Raw genomic sequence first — 17745 nt, forward strand, 5'->3', positions numbered from 1 at the left:
AAAAATATTTATTTATATATATATATATATGTATGTATGTATATATATATATTTTTATATAATAGTCTTTTCTATAATATTTCATATTATATCATCTTAATTAAAGTAGCGCTTAGATTTTAATAATTAGCTTTGCTAAGATATGTTATTTCTCTACCGTATCTTTGGTGCGTAGTAACAATCAAGCCAAAAACTGCGGCTTGTTCACGTACACATTTGTCTTCCTCAGGGGTCAAACATTCAGGAAGTGGTTGTCTCAAGGCCTGATTATCTTCAGAAAAGCTTTTACAGATCTCGTATGCAACTTTTTCAAAAGCAGAAGGCTCTTTCTTTTTATTTTCTTTAACTTTTAAGCAATTTTCCCAAAGCTTTTTCTCCATGTCCAAGTACTTCCTTTGTTTTTCATTTGCCTAGAAGTAATGAGTATGATAAAATGTTTCCAGAAACAACATATATATTTTTTGATTTTATTAGCTCACAAGTTTAATTTCCTTGACAATCTCCATATTTTTAGGTTCCATCTTCAGAGCAAGCTGCAACTTTTCCATTGCTCTAGAAAACTCTCCCATTTTCAATAACGCCCGTCCATAACTACAAAATAAATACAAAATGTATAAATGTACAATCATGTTCATGTAGGTATTTCTTAGAATTTGTTTTAACCCAACATACTTGAAATGAGTTTTAGATGTAGGTATAGGAACTCTATTGCATGCATTACAAGCATTACGTGGCATATTTTGAATATTGTAGCAAATTGCAAGATTGTTATAACCTCTTGAAAGTAATTTATTTACTTCATCTTCCTCTTGCTGATTTTTTAGTTCTGTTTCTTCTAACCATTGAAGTGCTTTCCCATATCTGAAAACACACAACGATAATAATAATGTGTTGATATATATATATATACATATTTCATTTAAAAAATACTTACTCTTTTGTTGCCTGCTTAATTTTCTTTTTACTAAAGTAATCTTTGGCAGTATTAAATTTACCCTGAACACCTTTAACAGCAGTTGCAAATTGTCTTCTTTCTTCTAAAGACAAGCTTTGAAATTTCTTAGCAGATCCATTATCCACATAATCAGTTAAATGTACAATGAATAATACTTCTTCATTTGGTGGAATACGAGGAGCACAACCATATTTTCCATATGCCAAATCCGGATGTATAAGGAACATTGCTATTTCATGCTTTTTCATTGATGTAATACCAATCTCTAAACCAGGTAATAATGAATCCTCACCTAAATGTAAGGTTTCTGTATCTCCGTGAGCAAAACTAGAATCGAATGGCTCATCACTGAATTCAAAATGTGCTATATATTTGATACTAACTTGTGCATCACATGGTATAACAGTACCAACACCTTCCTGTTTTATTAATTTCATGACCTACAAATAGTATTTAAAAAAACATTATTCTATGAAAGACCATCAATATACTAACAACATCAAGAAATATAATTTACCTTTCCATCTCCAAAAAGATTAGTCATTTTAGTTTTTAATTTTTTAAAACTGATACCACAAACTGTAATTCGGTTATTTATATTATCATCATCACAAGTATCTTCATCTTGAAAATCATCCATATTTAAAAGATCTAATACTTCATCATTAGTTAATGGTATATCCGTGGAATAACCAAAATCTTCGTCGTCGAAGTTCTCACAGTTATTAGAAACTTCAAATACCATTCCATCTTTTAATGTCAAATCTCTGAAATATATGTTTTATCAAAGATTTTGTTCTAAATTATTCGACGTTTCGATTAAAAATATAGGTTTGTATTGTAAAATTTGGATTTATATACTTAAGGGTAAATCCATCTGAAGCATTTATACACTTTTCCATTTTAGTAACTTATATCAATTTATCTAACTGATAAAACTTTAATTTTTACTATTCCCTGCCAGTGTAATCCCAGTGGAGATGAGTAATAATTACAAAATTTTATCAAGATTATTCAAAGAGGAAAGGTTAAATTCTTTCTACCTTTTGTTATGGTTTCAAAACATGAAAAGAAAGATATCTTTCCCCACTCCTCACTCCCCACCACTGCTTATCGTATATGTATATCCAAATTACATTCATAACAAACTGTCGTATCCAAAAAAATAAAATAACTACTATACGAAAATATTTTAATTCTGATATTGCTAATTATTAAACGAATATTATATTGTAAATGAATAAAAATATTTTTTCATCATGAATAACACAACATTCTTGGATATAGATGATACAATATTAACAAAAAACCTAATATTACCTGTAAGTAACGATAGTAATTAGGTGACTTTCATGTTAGAATTAGTATATATATAAACAAATAAATCTTTTATTTCTGTAGGATAATGATACACTGATAAAGCAATCTGATTCTAAACCTTTCTTTATTATCCAACCTACACCAGGTAATTCCAGTTATTAATATTAACAAAATTAATAACATTGATCAAATATAATCCCTGTATATATATTCTAGGTATATGTATAAAAACAAGAACTGATGGTGGAGAAAAAGTATTCTTAAACATATGTACATCTGATAAAATACCACCACCTGATGATATATCGGACGCAAAACTTTTTGAAATATTGTCACAAGAAAGTCCAGAATTTGTAGTACTTATGAGTATTGGATGTGAAAGATTTGAAACTGATAAAGGTAACTGTATTGTATAACAAGATAATATAACATTAAAATTAATATATCACATGTAACATTATAGGTGGATCTCCTTGTTTGACGTATGATATTGTTATTAATACAACATATTTTGAAAAATGTCAAAAAAACAAAAACTTTTTACTATTCACAATATCAGTTATAATAGATGGTGTATCGAACAAATTTAACAGAACATTAAATACAGAAGATTATGTGATTCTTAAAAATAGAAAAGTATATTTATTTTCTAATTGAACATATGTCAATGAGATTATGTTACATAAATAGAAGAGACCTCAGATTTGAATTGTATATCTTTTAGGTAATGGGAAAATTGCAGCAGCACAGGATTGAAGATCGTAAGCCACGAACTCACACACAAATCCAGAAACAATTAATTGAGGAAATTAAAATTCCTACTAAAGACATTCATGAAAAAGAAAATAAAAGTAAATTAGAAAATATTTCTTCAGATACTGTAGTTGGTTTAAATCAAAATTATGTATTACTGAAACATTTAAAAGGAACATCTATACATTTGATTGGGGTATTCCAAATACCTAAAGGGGTAAGATAATCAAAATTTTATTTCCAGTAGATAGTGTATAAATATTGGTATTTTACTACAGATTACTAGAAAAGAGGTAGATGTACTTCTTGACCAAGATCGTATTGTAATTACTATTGATAAAACTGGTCTCGTATATGATTTATCAGTTCCATACATCATAAATATACCATATGTGAAATGTATTTTAGATAATAATCTCAGGGTAAGAATGTCAGTTTATTGTAATTACATTTCCTTATAATATTATAATAATATATAATTTATCTCCTTCACAGGTATTAAGGTTAGATATGCCCGTGGAAAGAGTTTTAGAAAATATTCAAACAAGTTAATTTTTAATCAATTAGTTTATTGTAACGAAAAACATTGTAACATTTATTTATACCTTAGAAAGGTAAAATATAAACTTTCTTATTAACTGTTTTAATCTATTTCTCTTACCAACGAAACTATAATTTTAATGCATGTATATGAACAATATAATTGGAACTAGGTTAACAAGTTTGAAACCTGAAATTGCGCTTTTGGTATATAAAATAGTACAGGACATCTGACTCACATATTTGTGACCTGTAGCAACAATGGATACGAGCAATGAATATATGTATACAAAAACAATATCACAAACATTAGTATTGGAATGATTTGTACAATGATTATAATTTCATATTATGTTTACTTTATACCGATAAAACCGATAAATGCGTCGTTTTTATAACTGAAGGAAGCGTTTTATATTTCCGTGTAAAATGTCGGTCGTTCGATTCCAATTATAGAAAACACATTTGGCAAGAGATACACTGTATTTACACCTATCATAAAACAAGTCACATATTTGTGGACTAGATCAACAAGAACTTTATTGTTATCTTCTGAATAATTTTGACTTTTCATGAGGTCCTCAGAATTAATTCTTAATATGGCACACATTATTTTATAACAAAAGGATTTGCAAACAGCCCTTGTTACAAGAATACCGGAAAATCCAAGTATTGTTCTAAGTATCATGCAACCAAACATTGGGTAAGTTGGCCATATAATATCATATGGTGGTGATTTTGTAGGAGCTATCATAGCTCCAGTATTGTAGTTAAGCCATGCTCCTAAATGAACCCCAGTGGTAACAGATACCACCATAGTTGTATCACCTCTAAAATAGAAGACTGTTCGTCATAATCAAATTGGTATCTTTATAAACTATAAGATCATTATATAAATTACCTGGTCGGTGTCCATTTCTTGCTGCATGGGTAGTAAACTATAACAGCTATACTAGTAACAATTAAAATTGCCAAAGCCCAAATGTTTGAGAGAATATAATAATCTGTGTAGTCCACTAAAGGTACTAATGGAATCATTAATGCAACGGCCAACATTAAGCCTGCTAGAATGTCTAATACTGTGTGCATACCTAGATATAATCTACTCATACACACAAGTGTACACCTTTTAAATAAATAATAACAATTATATTTAAATTCTTTTGTGAATTTTAATCAATCTATTGTTAGAGAATAATATGTCACTTACCACAATGTTGCAATTGTCCAACCAATAGAAACGGGGTAGAGATACCTATTTATTGTAAATAATACTACACTGAATGGAATCGATATACCAATCATAGCATGAGTAGATGGCATTCCATATTCTTCTGACCATTTTATTTGCAATCGAACTGCTGGAGGACATGCAGGTCTTGCCCAACATATAACATCTTTTAATATTTGACCTACATGTAAATTTTCATAATGCAACGATACTGTTTAAAAATAAAATGTATTAGATATTATTAAGCAATAACATACCCGTTGTCATGATAATAGCCCATACTAAAACAACCCTTCTACCCACTGCACCATCGATATTCCAAAACCAGAAAGGTATAAATGTAGAATAAAATATTTCATCCCCTAATTCTGTTCCAAAAAAAAATAAATAATACCAAAAATAGTTTGTTATAGTATAATTCCAATTGAGGGCGATCGATGGTTCGTATTTCTCACTCATACATATATTTGTTTTTACACCACAAATAGATCTTTTTTCCGTTGTAATATAACCATTTTCTTTCGCTTCTCCAAATTTTAATTGGTAACTATTCACATTGCGTTTAATATTTCGACAATTAGTACCATGGATTTCAGGACAGAGATTTTCCTTATAATGTTCTTTCAAAGTTTCACTATAATGTATTTTGACACCAAAACAATTTTGTATTTTTGCCACTAAAGACGCATCTTTTAAATATTCTAAAATTTCTGACCACATAGTTCTTACGTGTAATGTACAAGTTTCATCATAAGAATAACATTTTACTTAGCAATTTAGTAAATTACTATTGAATATATGAATCTGACAATAATGAATTCATTAAATTGCATAAATCAAGACTAAATACATTAAAAAAATTGCTAAAATGGAGGTGATTCAATATAAATCTATCACATAAATGTTAATTTATCGAATATTCATCGAACTATTTACAAGAAGTGTAATTCCTTTTAAATTTTTATTTACAACAAGTAAAAAATTAAAGGAAAGATATTGAATAGTTCAAACGTGTTTAGATAACCGCAAAATCGATGATATTCGTATGTATCATCTTTAAACACATTTTTTACCACTCTTGTAGTACATTATTGTGCGTATATATAAGTACATATTCCATAAAGTATATACAGTTATGGAAGAGATGCTGCAACTATGTGAACTTAGATTCGCCAACTTCAAGCTCTGGACTAAACCAATGACCGTAGTCGCCTAATATTTTGTGGTTGTTTTACAATAAAATGGATAGTTATATCTCGATTAAGAAATGTATCAATTTCGATATAAAGATACGTATATTAATATTTTTAACTGTTTGAGTATATGAGTTACATATACTTCAATAAGAAAAGATCTAATGAAAAAGGGATTGACTTTAGCCTTTTTATTTGATAAACTATCCTTCACCCTAATTGCAAAACTCTATATACGATAAGAAAACTTATAAAATAAAATTAATCCCATTCCCATATTTTATAATGTATGAAATATGCAACGAGTGATACCACTTAAAAATGCAATAAAAAACATTTCGTACATTTATTACTCCTTTTTATCCATGCAAAATATATTTCAAGTAATAATTGAAACATATTTGCAAAATAAAAATTTATCACAGAAACATTTCAATTTGAATTTCATCAGTCATTCATTGCATTAATCTACGATTGAAACATTTGTCCGATAAGAGCGAAGCTTTTAACAGCTAGAGAAACATCAGAAATTTCGGAATTCGAGTGAATATGTAAATCTGATGTATTAACAGCATTTATGTTAGCAATATTCTGAGAATTTATTTTTTGAATATTGTCCATGTAGGTTTTGCTACTTTGTGTATTTATCGCATTAGTATTATTCAAATAAACTTGCGGTAAAACGGTAATGATAGAGGTTGGTGAAGACGTTTCCGATTCGCAATAGCTTTGCATATTTTGTGACGTATTGGATTGATAACTATTATATTGCGCTTTACACTTTTTCTCATGTACGAATAAACTACCAGAATGGCTATATGCAGTGCCACAAATCTTACAAGCATATGGTTTTTCCCCCGTATGCGTAAATTTGTGTTCTTTTAAGTACTTTAGTCGCCTAAATGATTTACCGCAAGTTTTACAATGATAATTTGCTTCTCCAGTATGTGTTGTAATGTGTGCTTTAAGCGTACATGATTTGGCAAAAGCAGCACTACAAAAATGACAAACGAATGGTCTATCACCAGTATGAGTTCTTTCATGATTGATGCAATTAGAATTTGAAGTGAATCCTCTTCCACAATATTTACAAACATGAGGTTTGTATCCTGTATGCGTCCTCATATGGAACATGAGACCTGTATTTTGTCTAAAGGTTTTGCTACATATGTGACATAAAAATCGTTTAAAATTTACATCTTGCTGTTCCTTAGCGCGCTCGTGGATTCTTATATGTTTTTGTAATTTAACTTCCTTTTCAAAGGATTTATTACATTCTCCGCATCGATATGGTTTTAATCTTTCGTTTGATTTATGTTGATTCTTCTCCTTCTCGTCACAGGCACACATCTTACCGCACGTTGTGCAGTTTTCTCCTTCTGTATTATGCGTACTTAATTGATGCTTTAGTAAGGATTTTTTTGTATCATATGATTTTCCACAAATTTTACAAGGAAAACCCTTTTCCTCGTTATCTGAATCAAGCTCTTCTCGAATCCAACTGTTTATTAATTTAATGGCTGACTTATCGTCACTTGGTTTTTGCATTTCTAATGCTGAATTTTCATTATGCCCATATCGATTTTTATGACTATTTAATCTATCTTGGCGAAAGAATTTCATATTACATACATTGCAAACAAATCTTTTTTCAATATGAATCTGTAAATGTTTTTGAAGAGATTTTTCGTTCGCATAACGCTTGGTACAGTAGTTACATCGATAAAGTGTCTCATGATCGAAAGAATCAAAATTTTCAGTAGATATCAGTAGTTCAGTAGATAATGAATCAGAATTACACTTTTTATCTTTAGATTCTAAAGTCCTATTTTTTAGGACACTTAAAGTATTATTTTCATTTGTTGCAAATTCTTCCTCTGTTTCTTTTTTATCTTTATTATTTTCAACTTCTTTTTTTCCTGGTTCAGTTATGGTTTCCAATTTTCTTTTATCTCTAATTTCTTTCAGAATAGAAAGGACCTCCTTTGGATTAGTTCTTTTATGAACATTTAAATGTCTTACCATAGTATCAGTTTTCCTAAAATTCCTATTACATATTTTACACAATACTGGTTTAGGTTTTTCTTTAACAATATGTAGTTTATTATGTTGTATCAATTTATCAAGTTGAAAAAAATGTTTGTTACATTTATCACATGTGAATTTCTTTTCATCATGAGTTAATATATGTCTATCCAAAGATCTTTTGCTGGAATAGCATCTGGTACATTTTGGGCAACTATAAGAACATTGAGAATCTGTCTTTTTAATATCTGCTGCATCATCATCCCACTTAACAGCTGTATTCTTTTTTATATATTGTCTCTGTCTTTCTTTATGATTTTTTAAATTTTCTATAGATGTTACTCTTTTAAACATGGTCATTCTTCTTGTCCGATAAACTTCTCTTCCTGTAACACTTCTTTCATATTCTGTTTGTTTACATTTAATATAGGCATTTTGTTTATTTAAGTTACTAGTGGATTCTTTATCTTCTGCGTACTTTGATTCATTAATTACTTCATGATCTTTTATGTCTTTAGTACTAGAATTAAGCATTACCATTGGATAAGGATTATAACCCATTGCAGAAAATGAATCAGCTTCAATTTTGATTAAATCAGAAGTAAATGAATAATCAGTCTGGGAATATTTATCCTGGTGAGCAATAAAGGACGAAATAATAACAATTTTGTAATTATACTCTTTTTTTACAAATGTAGAGTACTTACTTTTGTAGTTTTACATAAATTGATATTATATATTTTTTCCACTTTACCATACAATTCTCTTAATTGGATATCGGATTGCTGGCATTGCCTTCTTAATTCATGGGCATCATTGATCTTTAATATACATTTCGCGCAAATAGTGGAAGGTAAACCATCATTTTCCAGTACCTATCCAGTAAAAGTCGCATTATAAAAAATATAGCGAACAAACATTGAAGAAAAAAGAAACCATTAGAATTAAACTAACCTCCACACCACTGCACAAACGAAGTTTTTCAGACAAATCAATTGTACTTTCATTAATTGAATCACTTCGTTTACTATCGAAAATGCATTGATTATTTTGATTTGTTGCAAGACAAACACGGCAAACATTACCACAATCATTTGATGAAATTGTTGTTTTATTTTCGATTTCCATTGGACCGTAGCTAAACTAAATGTTTAACTAGAAATATATTCACATTCAAATTCTTTAGAATATTCAACAAAAGATCATAATTTAGATGTGATGTGGTGCATTTGCTATCACATGTACGTTATTTCTTTTTTCTGCGAAAGTTCATCAATGCTTCTGGTAGAGTTTCTATGACAGTTGTGAAAACTCAAGGTTTCTTAAGACATTACCTTTTCAAAACAATGATCTCTTAATATTGTTGTTATTATTACTTATTATAATATATAATTTATCTAAATCCATCTTTAAAAATAAATAAAATATTAATAAAAAAGAGGGGATACAAATCGAACGATAATCTGTTTATTTCACTTGTTCATGACATAAGCAAACATTATAAGAAAGTAAATACGTAAATAGTGATTTGAAATATTGACGCATTTAGAAGGTAGCGTTTTGTTAAATTATACGAAAGGACGGAGTAATTTTACTATATTATACAATTAAGTGATGGCAAGTTTATCAGCAAAAAGAAGTTACGAAGACGATGATAGTACACCCAATGTCAAAGAGAGAAAAAAACATCATACTGATTTGTACTTAACCTATGATGATTTACGACTTGTATTTAAATATTTGAATTGGGCAGATCTGTTGAATGCGTCAATGGTTTGCAGGTGTGAATATGTTCGACATTTCATTAAATTTTTGTATCCTAAATGAAGAAAAAATGCATTGCCAAAAATTTATTTAATCAAAATTGAATAAACTTCAAAAGTAGACATTTGTGTGTTAAATTTTTGTAAAATGTATTAACATGTGGAGCTTTATATTTCAGGTCATGGTTAGAAGTGGCAAACGATGAGAAACGAACTAGGGGAGGTCCTACCACTTTTATGAATATTGGTAGAAGATATATGACAGCTATAGAAAAATTACGGGACAAACCAGCAGTAGGATTAGTTTTTAAAGGTATACATAAAGCAAGCATTAGGCAAGGTATTTATTTGAATTATATCGCAGCTTTTTTAATTTTAAGTTAAATGTTTCCATAAAGTACATATATCACTTTGCTTTTAATCATTATGTTTCATTTTATCAAGATTGCCTTTGTCGAGTTCTTCCACGAAGTTGTGAAATTGTAACACTGTCCACATTTGGTATACTTATGGAAAATGCAGAAATGGAAAGAGCTCTTCAGAAAAGAGTATATGCATTTCTACCTGAAATACCTGATGTAACAATGAAAGTAATTACAGTTGTTTCACGAAATGATTATACACAGTATTATCAACAAATGAAACTAGCTTTTTTCAAAGATAAAACTGATAGATCTAAATGTCTTCTACTATTTTGTAATCAAGCAGGTCGTACCCTAGCACAGAGAACTGCAAGGGTATTACGAATATGGTAAAATTCTAAATTTCATAATCTGGTATCTTATTACATTATATGATAATAACATAATGCTGTTTTTACATTTAGTAGTGGAGGAGTTACACCTTCTGTATGGGGAGGAGTAGTCAAGGATTTATATGTGTGTAATTCAAAAAATATTAGTCATGATGAGAGATGCTTTTCATATGCATTTTGTGTTGGAATTATTATAGTTGGAGCAATAGATTCATGGTCTATAGTTATAGATGAAGATTGCAACACTAAAGAACTAGTTGAACAGAAGTTGGAATTATTTAAGAATCATGTTTCATTAAGAAAACATTCCATAGGTTACATGTTTGCGTGTTGTGAACGTGGAACAAATATGTTTAATGAAACGGATGTAGAGTCTACTATATTCAAAAAGCTGTTTCCAGAGGTACCATTGGTAGGCTGTTTCGGTGACGGAGAATTTGGAGAAAATACGGTACCAAATTGTAAATATCTTTCATTATGACCGCAGACGTTATTACAACAATGGAAAACAATGCACTTTTATTATAAATTTTTTCAGATAATTTTAGCTTGGGAGAAGACTACTGGTACCATGAAAGGTCTACTGTATTTTTAATAATTACATATGGCCAGAAGTTGACTTGAATCTATAATGAAGAAATCTGAACTATCAATTAAATTAATATTAGAATATATTTGGTAAATGTTAAGTGACTAATTGTAACATAAAAAATCAATAATGGTGATTTAAAAATATATGTTACATAATAATGTATCTTAATATATTTTATGTTCATACAGATTTTTTTATGTTATTTCCTAATTTATTTCCCTATAAAAATGTCTATAGCACGAAAATTTTTACTTTTTTTTATTAAAAAATGGTTAGCTTCCGGAACAAAGCAATTTAAAAATGATTACCAGTATGGAAAACAACTTTGTTTAATATCATGTACGCGTAACTGTTTCAACGCGATATGGAAACACTTAGCATATCCGACAGTTAATTGGACAAAAACCTGCACCTCTTTGAATATAATTATAATGTTTAAAACATTGCCAGATGCCAGACAACTACTTGACAGTATTTCCGCTCGTACGATACCACGGTAAAGATAAAATAAAGGAAACTGGGCCGTGAAAGAATTTATTTATGTTTAGTATGATATTGCCAGGGTTTATAAGGTTGTACTTTGAAACTTTTTCCATCAAATTAAGTCAAGTAAGGATATATAAATACTAGAACATTGAACTCTTCACCGCGTGGCAGTCTCGTATAATTATTTTAGGATTATTTATAATTTATTTAACATATTAAATACGGTGTTTCTTTAAAGTGAAACGATGACTGTATTACTATACTCTAGTACTATATTCTATATTCTAGTTGCGCCTGTTATTTTATTTAATTTTACGGTTTGCCAAGCATGGAACAGTGGTTTGCAACAAAGGTACGATGGATATGGGGTAGATTGGATTTTTATGCCTGATGGAAATGATCAGCCTCAAGTTGCGGTACTGAGACACACTGAAAATGATGAACGAGGCATTTTTGACTCACAAGTTTCTTACGTCCTTTATACTCGGTATATTCAGAAGTTTATAAAATTTAAATATTTACGAAAACATGTTTTATAATCCTTTTGAAACATAAATATATTTCAAGATCTGGTCCAGAAAATGGTACTCAATTATATACGAACGATACTAAAGGACTTCACAACTCTAATTTTGATCCGTCTCGCCAAACTAAATTTATAACACATGGATGGAAATCAAGTGCAATGAATACTGGTCTCGTTGATATGAAAGAAGGTATTGTCATTTTAAAGATTTGAGAACGTAATTCTAGAAAGTCGGTATATTTTACTGTTTATTATAATTATGTAGCATATTTAAAGTATAACAATTATAACGTCATTATGGTTGATTGGCAACCTCTGGCTGCAAGTACATTCTACCTTGGACCAATGCGTAATACAGAAAGGGTGGGAAGAACATCTGCTGAATTTATCGACTTCTTAGTGGCAGAAACAGAACTTAAAACCGAAAATATTCATTTTATTGGTATATTATTAATATAATGAACTTAAGATGTAGTAATTATTCCACGTTTTCTATATTTTCATTATTACTTTACGAAGGGCATTCTCTTGGAGCGCATGTAGCTGGTAACACCGGAAGTTTAATAACTTCCGGACGCTTAGGAAGAATAACCGGCTTAGATCCCGCTTTGCCTGGATTTCATTTGCTTACATCGGATAAAACTCGATTAGATCCTACAGACGCGATGTTTGTCGATATTATTCATTCTTGTGGTGGAGTCTTAGGCTATTTGCAACCTTTAGGAAGCGTAGATTTCTACCCAAATGGAGGAACAGCTGTTCAGCCTGGTTGCTGTTGTATTCCAGAAATAATGGGTAATATATCATTTGTATGCTTTAGCAATAAGTACATATATCTATGTTTCTTTTTCTATAGAGGCATGTAGTCATGGTCGAGCACGTGTATATTTTACCGAAAGTATTGGTTCTAAAACCGGGTTTGTGGCGAGTAAGTGTGATACATGGGATCAATTTATGCAAGGAAGTTGTAATTATTCCAAAACCACACTACTAGGAGAACATGTTGATAAAATGGCGACTGGAACCTATTTTCTCACAACAAGATCTGAACCTCCTTATTCTAATCAGATGGAAATAACTGATAATACGATTTAAATAAAATATTTGGTATTTAAGAAAAGAAGGTATATACTATATATATATAGATAGCGAGCAGAATCAATCATAGAATAAAATGTATATTTAGTAAAAATAGCTTATTATATGCAAGATATCTAATGGAAAATATTTCATTTTAATAAATAATAATTACATTATTTAACATTTCAAATACAACAAACTCTATGTTTGTCAATTTCCAAATATTTGTTTTATACATCAATATTTCATCTTACCTACAAAATATACCATGATTCGATGTAGCTAACAATTGCCAATATCTTAGGGAATGACCGAAGGATCTTAAATTGGTTTGTATAATAAGGTTGTAACATATTTTTTACGATAACGATGCGTCGCCGATAGAACCATTACGCTATCCTTAATGCTTAAAGCATATAGATGATTTAACATAACATGATTTGGTTCTGGTAGAAGTGTTGGTTCACACTGAAATTAGTATTGGTAAAACTAATAATACATTTTGTAACAAATTAAAATGCTTGTTAATATATTTTTGTAAACTTACAGATAAGGGAGTATCTTTATTGAGAATAACTTGAAGCAAATGAGGTGGCAATATTGGTGGACCAGCTACTTTCTCCCAGGGCTTATTAGGAGGAATTTCTTGTCCGTACTCAGTCTGAGCACTACTAGTAACACCCTCGCTATCTTTTGCAAGTGCTTGAAAAACTTCAAAATCAGATTTTCTTACAGATACCAAATTATTCTTGGAACCCATTCCATTATCAACAATTTTCTATCAATAAAATATTTTTATTAAAGCATGTACAAATGAATGGATATTTTAATATCGTTTAAAATTAGCAAAATTATTTCTTACTATATCTGGATCGTGTCTCCATTCACCATCGACAAAAAATTTATATTGATGTTCTCCCTCAGGCAAATCAATAATTGTTACAAAATCACCATGACTCTTAACCATTGGTAATGTTTTCCATCCAGTAAAAGTTCCACTGATATAAACCTGTTTACCACCTCCCTCCCATTTAAACACCGTTGGTAAAACTTTGCTATCTGCTACTTTGGTTCCTTCAGATACTGTATTAGAGCGTGGACGTTGAGAACTAAAGTCTTCTCCATCTTGATGTGTATTAGTCTGTTGGTAAAAAGGATGACAAACTTTTTAAATAGATCCTTCTGTGAATTTGCAATTAATGTATTTAACATAATGAATTACGAAAAATACCTTAGCAAAATAAGGTTCTTCCTCCTCATGAGATGATTGGAAAACTAATTTTTGACTTGGTTTCTTATCAAAAACAAAAGCTTGGCCTTCCTTCCCTGGTGAAGGTGGAGGATATTCTTTAGTATGGCGGTGTTCTCTATTTGTGCTGCTAGTGTGATGATGGCCAACTGGTTGATTACTGCCAGCGTTACCCATTATTAGGCTGCAATTTCTATTGCAAAACAGACTAAATGTAACGATCAAAGTATTTATTAATTTGATATGAATCAGTAAAAAGATATAAAGGAAAGTATAGTTATATCTTCACCTTTCTTTTAAATCACTTGTTTTGTTTACAAGAATCTAAGAATTCAACGAAATTTTATTTCATTTAAATAAAATGACAACCAAACTTTAGATTGATAGTGTTAAGATTATTTCATTTTCACTGGTAGCTATTAATTTGTACATACCTTACTTTTAATCTATAAATCAAACACGATAAACAATCATAACGTCAAAGAACGGTAAGTGCAATAAAAGTAATGATTCCATTAGATTTGACTAAAAATGGCTACTTCACTTATTGAAGATCTACTTATCGATAAGTTGACGATTATAATAAGCACCTATATTATCAACTGCCGGAAATTCTGACTTACAAATTGTATTTGTAAATTATATCGACAGCGAATATAACAGAGAAATTGTACAATTTATCAATATTACAGCGCTAACAAGAGCGCTCGTAAAAAGATCGTTTGCATACGTTACGGTTTCGAAAATTGTTTTAAGCAAGTGAAGTGAAATTTATTATTTTTATATGCTCGATTCGAGTGGTCCTTTTTCACATTATTATTTTATTATTTATTTATTATTTATTTATTATTGTCACATTATAAATATATAATATTACACATATCTATTAAGGCAACATTATATATTTATAACATTGGTAATAAATAAAAACTAGATGTGTGCGCGCATATTTTGTTTTGACCTAACATGAATATAAAATATGTACTTGTCGTTTGAAATCATCATTTTCATAGATCAGGCGTTATCGAACATGATCAAATGTGTATTTCTATATTGATATCGTCCAAGCCTTTTCGAACGTTGAAGCATTCGCGGTTTTCAAGGTGAGACGAACCTTGTATAGTAAAAGCACCGAGGTGTGCGAAAGGTGATCAATAACCGTCAATATGCAGGACGACGTTTTAATAAGAGTGTAAGCCTGAGATCTTGGGGCCCAGTTTATGACTCCGCGACACAGGACGTCACTTCGACGCTCTTACTGCTTGCTCTTTATTACCACTTGTCTCTATCTCTTTCCACCCTCCCTCGCTTTCATACACTATTCTCTTGTATATGTTTCTTCCTTTTCTCCGTCCTGTCTCTATCTTTGTCTCCCTTGCAGTGTTCTCACGCGAATTTATTATTTATAAAGCTAAAGGAGCATGTATCTCCTCGAGCGTATTCTAACTTGCCCGTCTGACTTTCAGCTTTGCAACAAAACTCTTACGAAGCCTTAGTCGACTCGTTTCATGATTCTTGATCATTTTTTCGCCAAAAAATGTCTACTCTCTCGTGTCTTTCTTATCCTGTTTTCAATTTCACGAGTGCATGCAATGTCTTAAGCTAGATGTCACTCTGAGAGGTTTGGAAATCGTATTTGCGCGCTTCGAATGCGCAACATATCGTAATGGACAGATGTATCCCAGTGAAGAGTCGTTTTATCTTTGAAAGCTTGGGTCGAAATTCATTTAACGGAACCGCAGATTTGATCGATCATGTTAAATGTATTTCTCGTTCCGTGATGCTGATTAGATTATTGTAAAAGCTTTGGATTATCTGAAGTGGCAACATATGTCGAACATTTCCGGGAGTTCAAGTGGCTTGCACGCGGCCTGCTATATGGATGTTAATTTTTATCGGCAACTTCGATAGACCGGCCGGCTCGAGTAACTCGCGTAACGAGAGAAGTTAAACGGGAGTACAACAACGCGTTCTTGTAAACGTATGCATTCACCAGGAAGTCGAGGCCGCTAGGATGCGCCTGTGTCGACTACGCCAAGTAAACCCAAAGTCCCGGCTTTCTGTTCCGGTAAACAACGTTTTAATCCTATCGAGATTGCTCGTTACAGGGCGCGAGACAATATCCAAGTTTCAGCCAGCAATCATCGCCCGAGTACAAAGCATCTCAACTCTCTGTCGTCGCAAAACGTTTGCTTCTTGCGTACGATCGAGAATTTGTCACTCGATCTCTCGTATCAATCGAATCGTCTTTTATCGTCTTTAAATCTGAAACCGTTGGTTGTTTTAGGCGCGTGAGACGGGTGAGGGGTAACAAAGCGGAGGAGAGTTTTGGCACGAGCCAGATGTCGAGCGGATCCGTAACGAAACCGAGAAAAGAAAGGAAGGAAAAGAAAATAGGAGGAAAATCGTGACGAGCAGAGAATCGAGGTAACGTGCATGCGTTTAATCGATAATCACTGGCAAGTGGTTTCGTCCGAAAAGGGTGTGGAGGTTACATCTGCGAGGTATCATCAGTGGCGGCCTACGAAACGGCGATCCATCATCTCTCGGCAGTCCAAATCCGAAATTGCTCGGCCATTTCCTCGGGCTACGCGTGCGGCTATAATAGGGATTAAGGCTGGTGTAAATAAATTTCGAATCGCAAGTAATCCTATCTCTTTAAGCTTTGCGGCGTTCGCGGAGTCGAAAGCCCCGGAGGAACGCGACCGATCCTGTACTTCTTCTTTCGTAGAACTCGTTCAGAATAATTCCATGTTAAAGAGAGGCAAGGAGTACGAACTATTTCAACGAGTTATTCGCCATAACGAATCTTTCGTTGTACGTCTAGAAGAAAAAGGACGGCTACCGCCTACGACATACTTGTCCTTTTTGGTTGTCCTTTTTTTTCTTTTTAGATGCAAAGGGGCTCGCAACGTGAGCTGATAACGAGCAACGAGAAGTGACAGGAAGGTGGTTCGTTACCGTTGCACGTCGGTAACAGAGCAGTCGATCTATTCGTCGGTTGTCTTCTTGCGCGCGGTTGCTGAAATAGTATTGTTACGCTGTTCATTGAGCACGAGGCACGTTAGATTATCAGCAGCAGATAGAGGGACACCCGTTGCCGGATAATAATAGATATGTTGTCAGCAGGATGTTTCGACATTCGATCGCAAACTCTTGCCTCTTACCTGACTAAGGAAGTTGACGATCGAATGGAGAGTTCCTGTCGCCGAGGGAAGAGGCATATTCGGGGATGACGCGGACTTAGGCCGTGTCGGCGAAAGTCCGGAGAGGCGGTG

At 31.7% G+C, this 17745-nt stretch overlaps 7 protein-coding genes and 1 long non-coding RNA gene across 17 annotated transcripts in view; 4 read left to right on the top strand and 4 right to left on the bottom strand.

Annotated features, from left to right (window-relative positions):
- Positions 1-35: 35 nt before the first annotated feature.
- Positions 36-2299, bottom strand: LOC100740698 (inactive peptidyl-prolyl cis-trans isomerase FKBP6). 2 transcript variants are annotated; one of them, XM_033318931.1, is made up of 6 exons: positions 2276-2299; positions 1473-1722; positions 935-1395; positions 673-861; positions 480-591; positions 36-410 (listed from the first exon to the last, which is right to left on the bottom strand). In XM_033318931.1, exons 2-6 carry the CDS (start codon positions 1698-1700, stop codon positions 120-122), a joined length of 1281 nt encoding a protein of 426 aa, XP_033174822.1. In that variant the 5' UTR covers positions 1701-1722; positions 2276-2299; the 3' UTR covers positions 36-119. The 2 variants fall into 2 exon arrangements, with proteins under 2 accessions (XP_033174822.1, XP_003486736.1); XM_003486688.4 differs by lacking the exon at positions 2276-2299 and adding an exon at positions 1817-2019 and having other exon boundaries at positions 37-410.
- LOC100747996 (PIH1 domain-containing protein 1) lies at positions 2077-3667 on the top strand. 3 transcript variants are annotated; one of them, XR_004461033.1, is made up of 7 exons: positions 2077-2277; positions 2357-2420; positions 2492-2674; positions 2739-2911; positions 3000-3245; positions 3302-3450; positions 3524-3667. XR_004461033.1 is itself a non-coding variant. In XM_012381260.2 (7 exons), the coding sequence occupies exons 1-7, from the start codon at positions 2215-2217 to the stop codon at positions 3578-3580; spliced, it is 930 nt and encodes a 309-aa protein (XP_012236683.1). In that variant the 5' UTR covers positions 2077-2214; the 3' UTR covers positions 3581-3667. The 3 variants fall into 3 exon arrangements, 2 of the variants coding, with proteins under 2 accessions (XP_012236683.1, XP_012236684.1); XM_012381260.2 differs by having other exon boundaries at positions 3307-3450; XM_012381261.3 differs by lacking the exon at positions 3524-3667 and having other exon boundaries at positions 3294-3444.
- On the bottom strand, positions 3577-5519 carry LOC100741057 (sphingosine-1-phosphate phosphatase 1). The gene is made up of 4 exons (XM_003486691.4): positions 5057-5519; positions 4779-4980; positions 4470-4694; positions 3577-4398 (listed from the first exon to the last, which is right to left on the bottom strand). The coding sequence occupies exons 1-4, from the start codon at positions 5517-5519 to the stop codon at positions 3981-3983; spliced, it is 1308 nt and encodes a 435-aa protein (XP_003486739.1). The 3' UTR covers positions 3577-3980.
- Positions 5520-5746: 227 nt separating this feature from the next.
- Positions 5747-9383, bottom strand: LOC100748119 (zinc finger protein 665-like). The gene is made up of 4 exons (XM_003486665.4): positions 9261-9383; positions 8972-9160; positions 8725-8892; positions 5747-8650 (listed from the first exon to the last, which is right to left on the bottom strand). The coding sequence occupies exons 2-4, from the start codon at positions 9143-9145 to the stop codon at positions 6461-6463; spliced, it is 2532 nt and encodes an 843-aa protein (XP_003486713.1). The 5' UTR covers positions 9146-9160; positions 9261-9383; the 3' UTR covers positions 5747-6460.
- LOC100740937 (F-box only protein 22) lies at positions 8761-11288 on the top strand. 4 transcript variants are annotated; one of them, XM_033318934.1, is made up of 5 exons: positions 8761-8870; positions 9960-10120; positions 10225-10531; positions 10607-11005; positions 11074-11288. In XM_033318934.1, exons 2-5 carry the CDS (start codon positions 10018-10020, stop codon positions 11156-11158), a joined length of 894 nt encoding a protein of 297 aa, XP_033174825.1. In that variant the 5' UTR covers positions 8761-8870; positions 9960-10017; the 3' UTR covers positions 11159-11288. The 4 variants fall into 4 exon arrangements, with proteins under 4 accessions (XP_033174825.1, XP_033174823.1, XP_033174824.1 ...); XM_033318932.1 differs by lacking the exon at positions 8761-8870 and adding an exon at positions 9523-9798; XM_033318933.1 differs by lacking the exon at positions 8761-8870 and adding an exon at positions 9523-9798 and having other exon boundaries at positions 10610-11005.
- A 108-nt stretch (positions 11289-11396) lies between these two features.
- On the top strand, positions 11397-13258 carry LOC100741178 (pancreatic triacylglycerol lipase-like). Of its 2 annotated transcripts, XM_024365049.1 has the most exons (6): positions 11397-11735; positions 11901-12099; positions 12180-12328; positions 12404-12580; positions 12658-12933; positions 12995-13258. In XM_024365049.1, exons 2-6 carry the CDS (start codon positions 11996-11998, stop codon positions 13231-13233), a joined length of 945 nt encoding a protein of 314 aa, XP_024220817.1. In that variant the 5' UTR covers positions 11397-11735; positions 11901-11995; the 3' UTR covers positions 13234-13258. The 2 variants fall into 2 exon arrangements, with proteins under 2 accessions (XP_024220817.1, XP_003486740.2); XM_003486692.3 differs by having other exon boundaries at positions 11397-12099.
- A 57-nt stretch (positions 13259-13315) lies between these two features.
- Positions 13316-15046, bottom strand: LOC100740818 (5'-AMP-activated protein kinase subunit beta-1). 2 transcript variants are annotated; one of them, XM_012381264.3, is made up of 6 exons: positions 14902-15020; positions 14757-14791; positions 14450-14660; positions 14081-14359; positions 13766-13996; positions 13316-13686 (listed from the first exon to the last, which is right to left on the bottom strand). In XM_012381264.3, the coding sequence occupies exons 3-6, from the start codon at positions 14642-14644 to the stop codon at positions 13540-13542; spliced, it is 852 nt and encodes a 283-aa protein (XP_012236687.1). In that variant the 5' UTR covers positions 14645-14660; positions 14757-14791; positions 14902-15020; the 3' UTR covers positions 13316-13539. The 2 variants fall into 2 exon arrangements, with proteins under 2 accessions (XP_012236687.1, XP_012236685.1); XM_012381262.3 differs by lacking the exon at positions 14757-14791 and having other exon boundaries at positions 14902-15046.
- A 344-nt stretch (positions 15047-15390) lies between these two features.
- LOC117151255 overlaps positions 15391-17745 on the top strand; it is a 5495-nt gene continuing 3140 nt past the window's right edge. The window contains exons 1-2 of one of the 2 annotated variants that reach the window (XR_004461036.1): positions 15391-15570; positions 16755-16894. This is a non-coding gene — a long non-coding RNA (uncharacterized LOC117151255). The other variant, XR_004461035.1, reaches the window with a different exon arrangement.

Source organism: Bombus impatiens, unplaced genomic scaffold (assembly GCF_000188095.3).
Source record: "Bombus impatiens unplaced genomic scaffold, BIMP_2.2 scf_0129, whole genome shotgun sequence".
Classification (NCBI taxonomy): domain Eukaryota; kingdom Metazoa; phylum Arthropoda; class Insecta; order Hymenoptera; family Apidae; genus Bombus; species Bombus impatiens.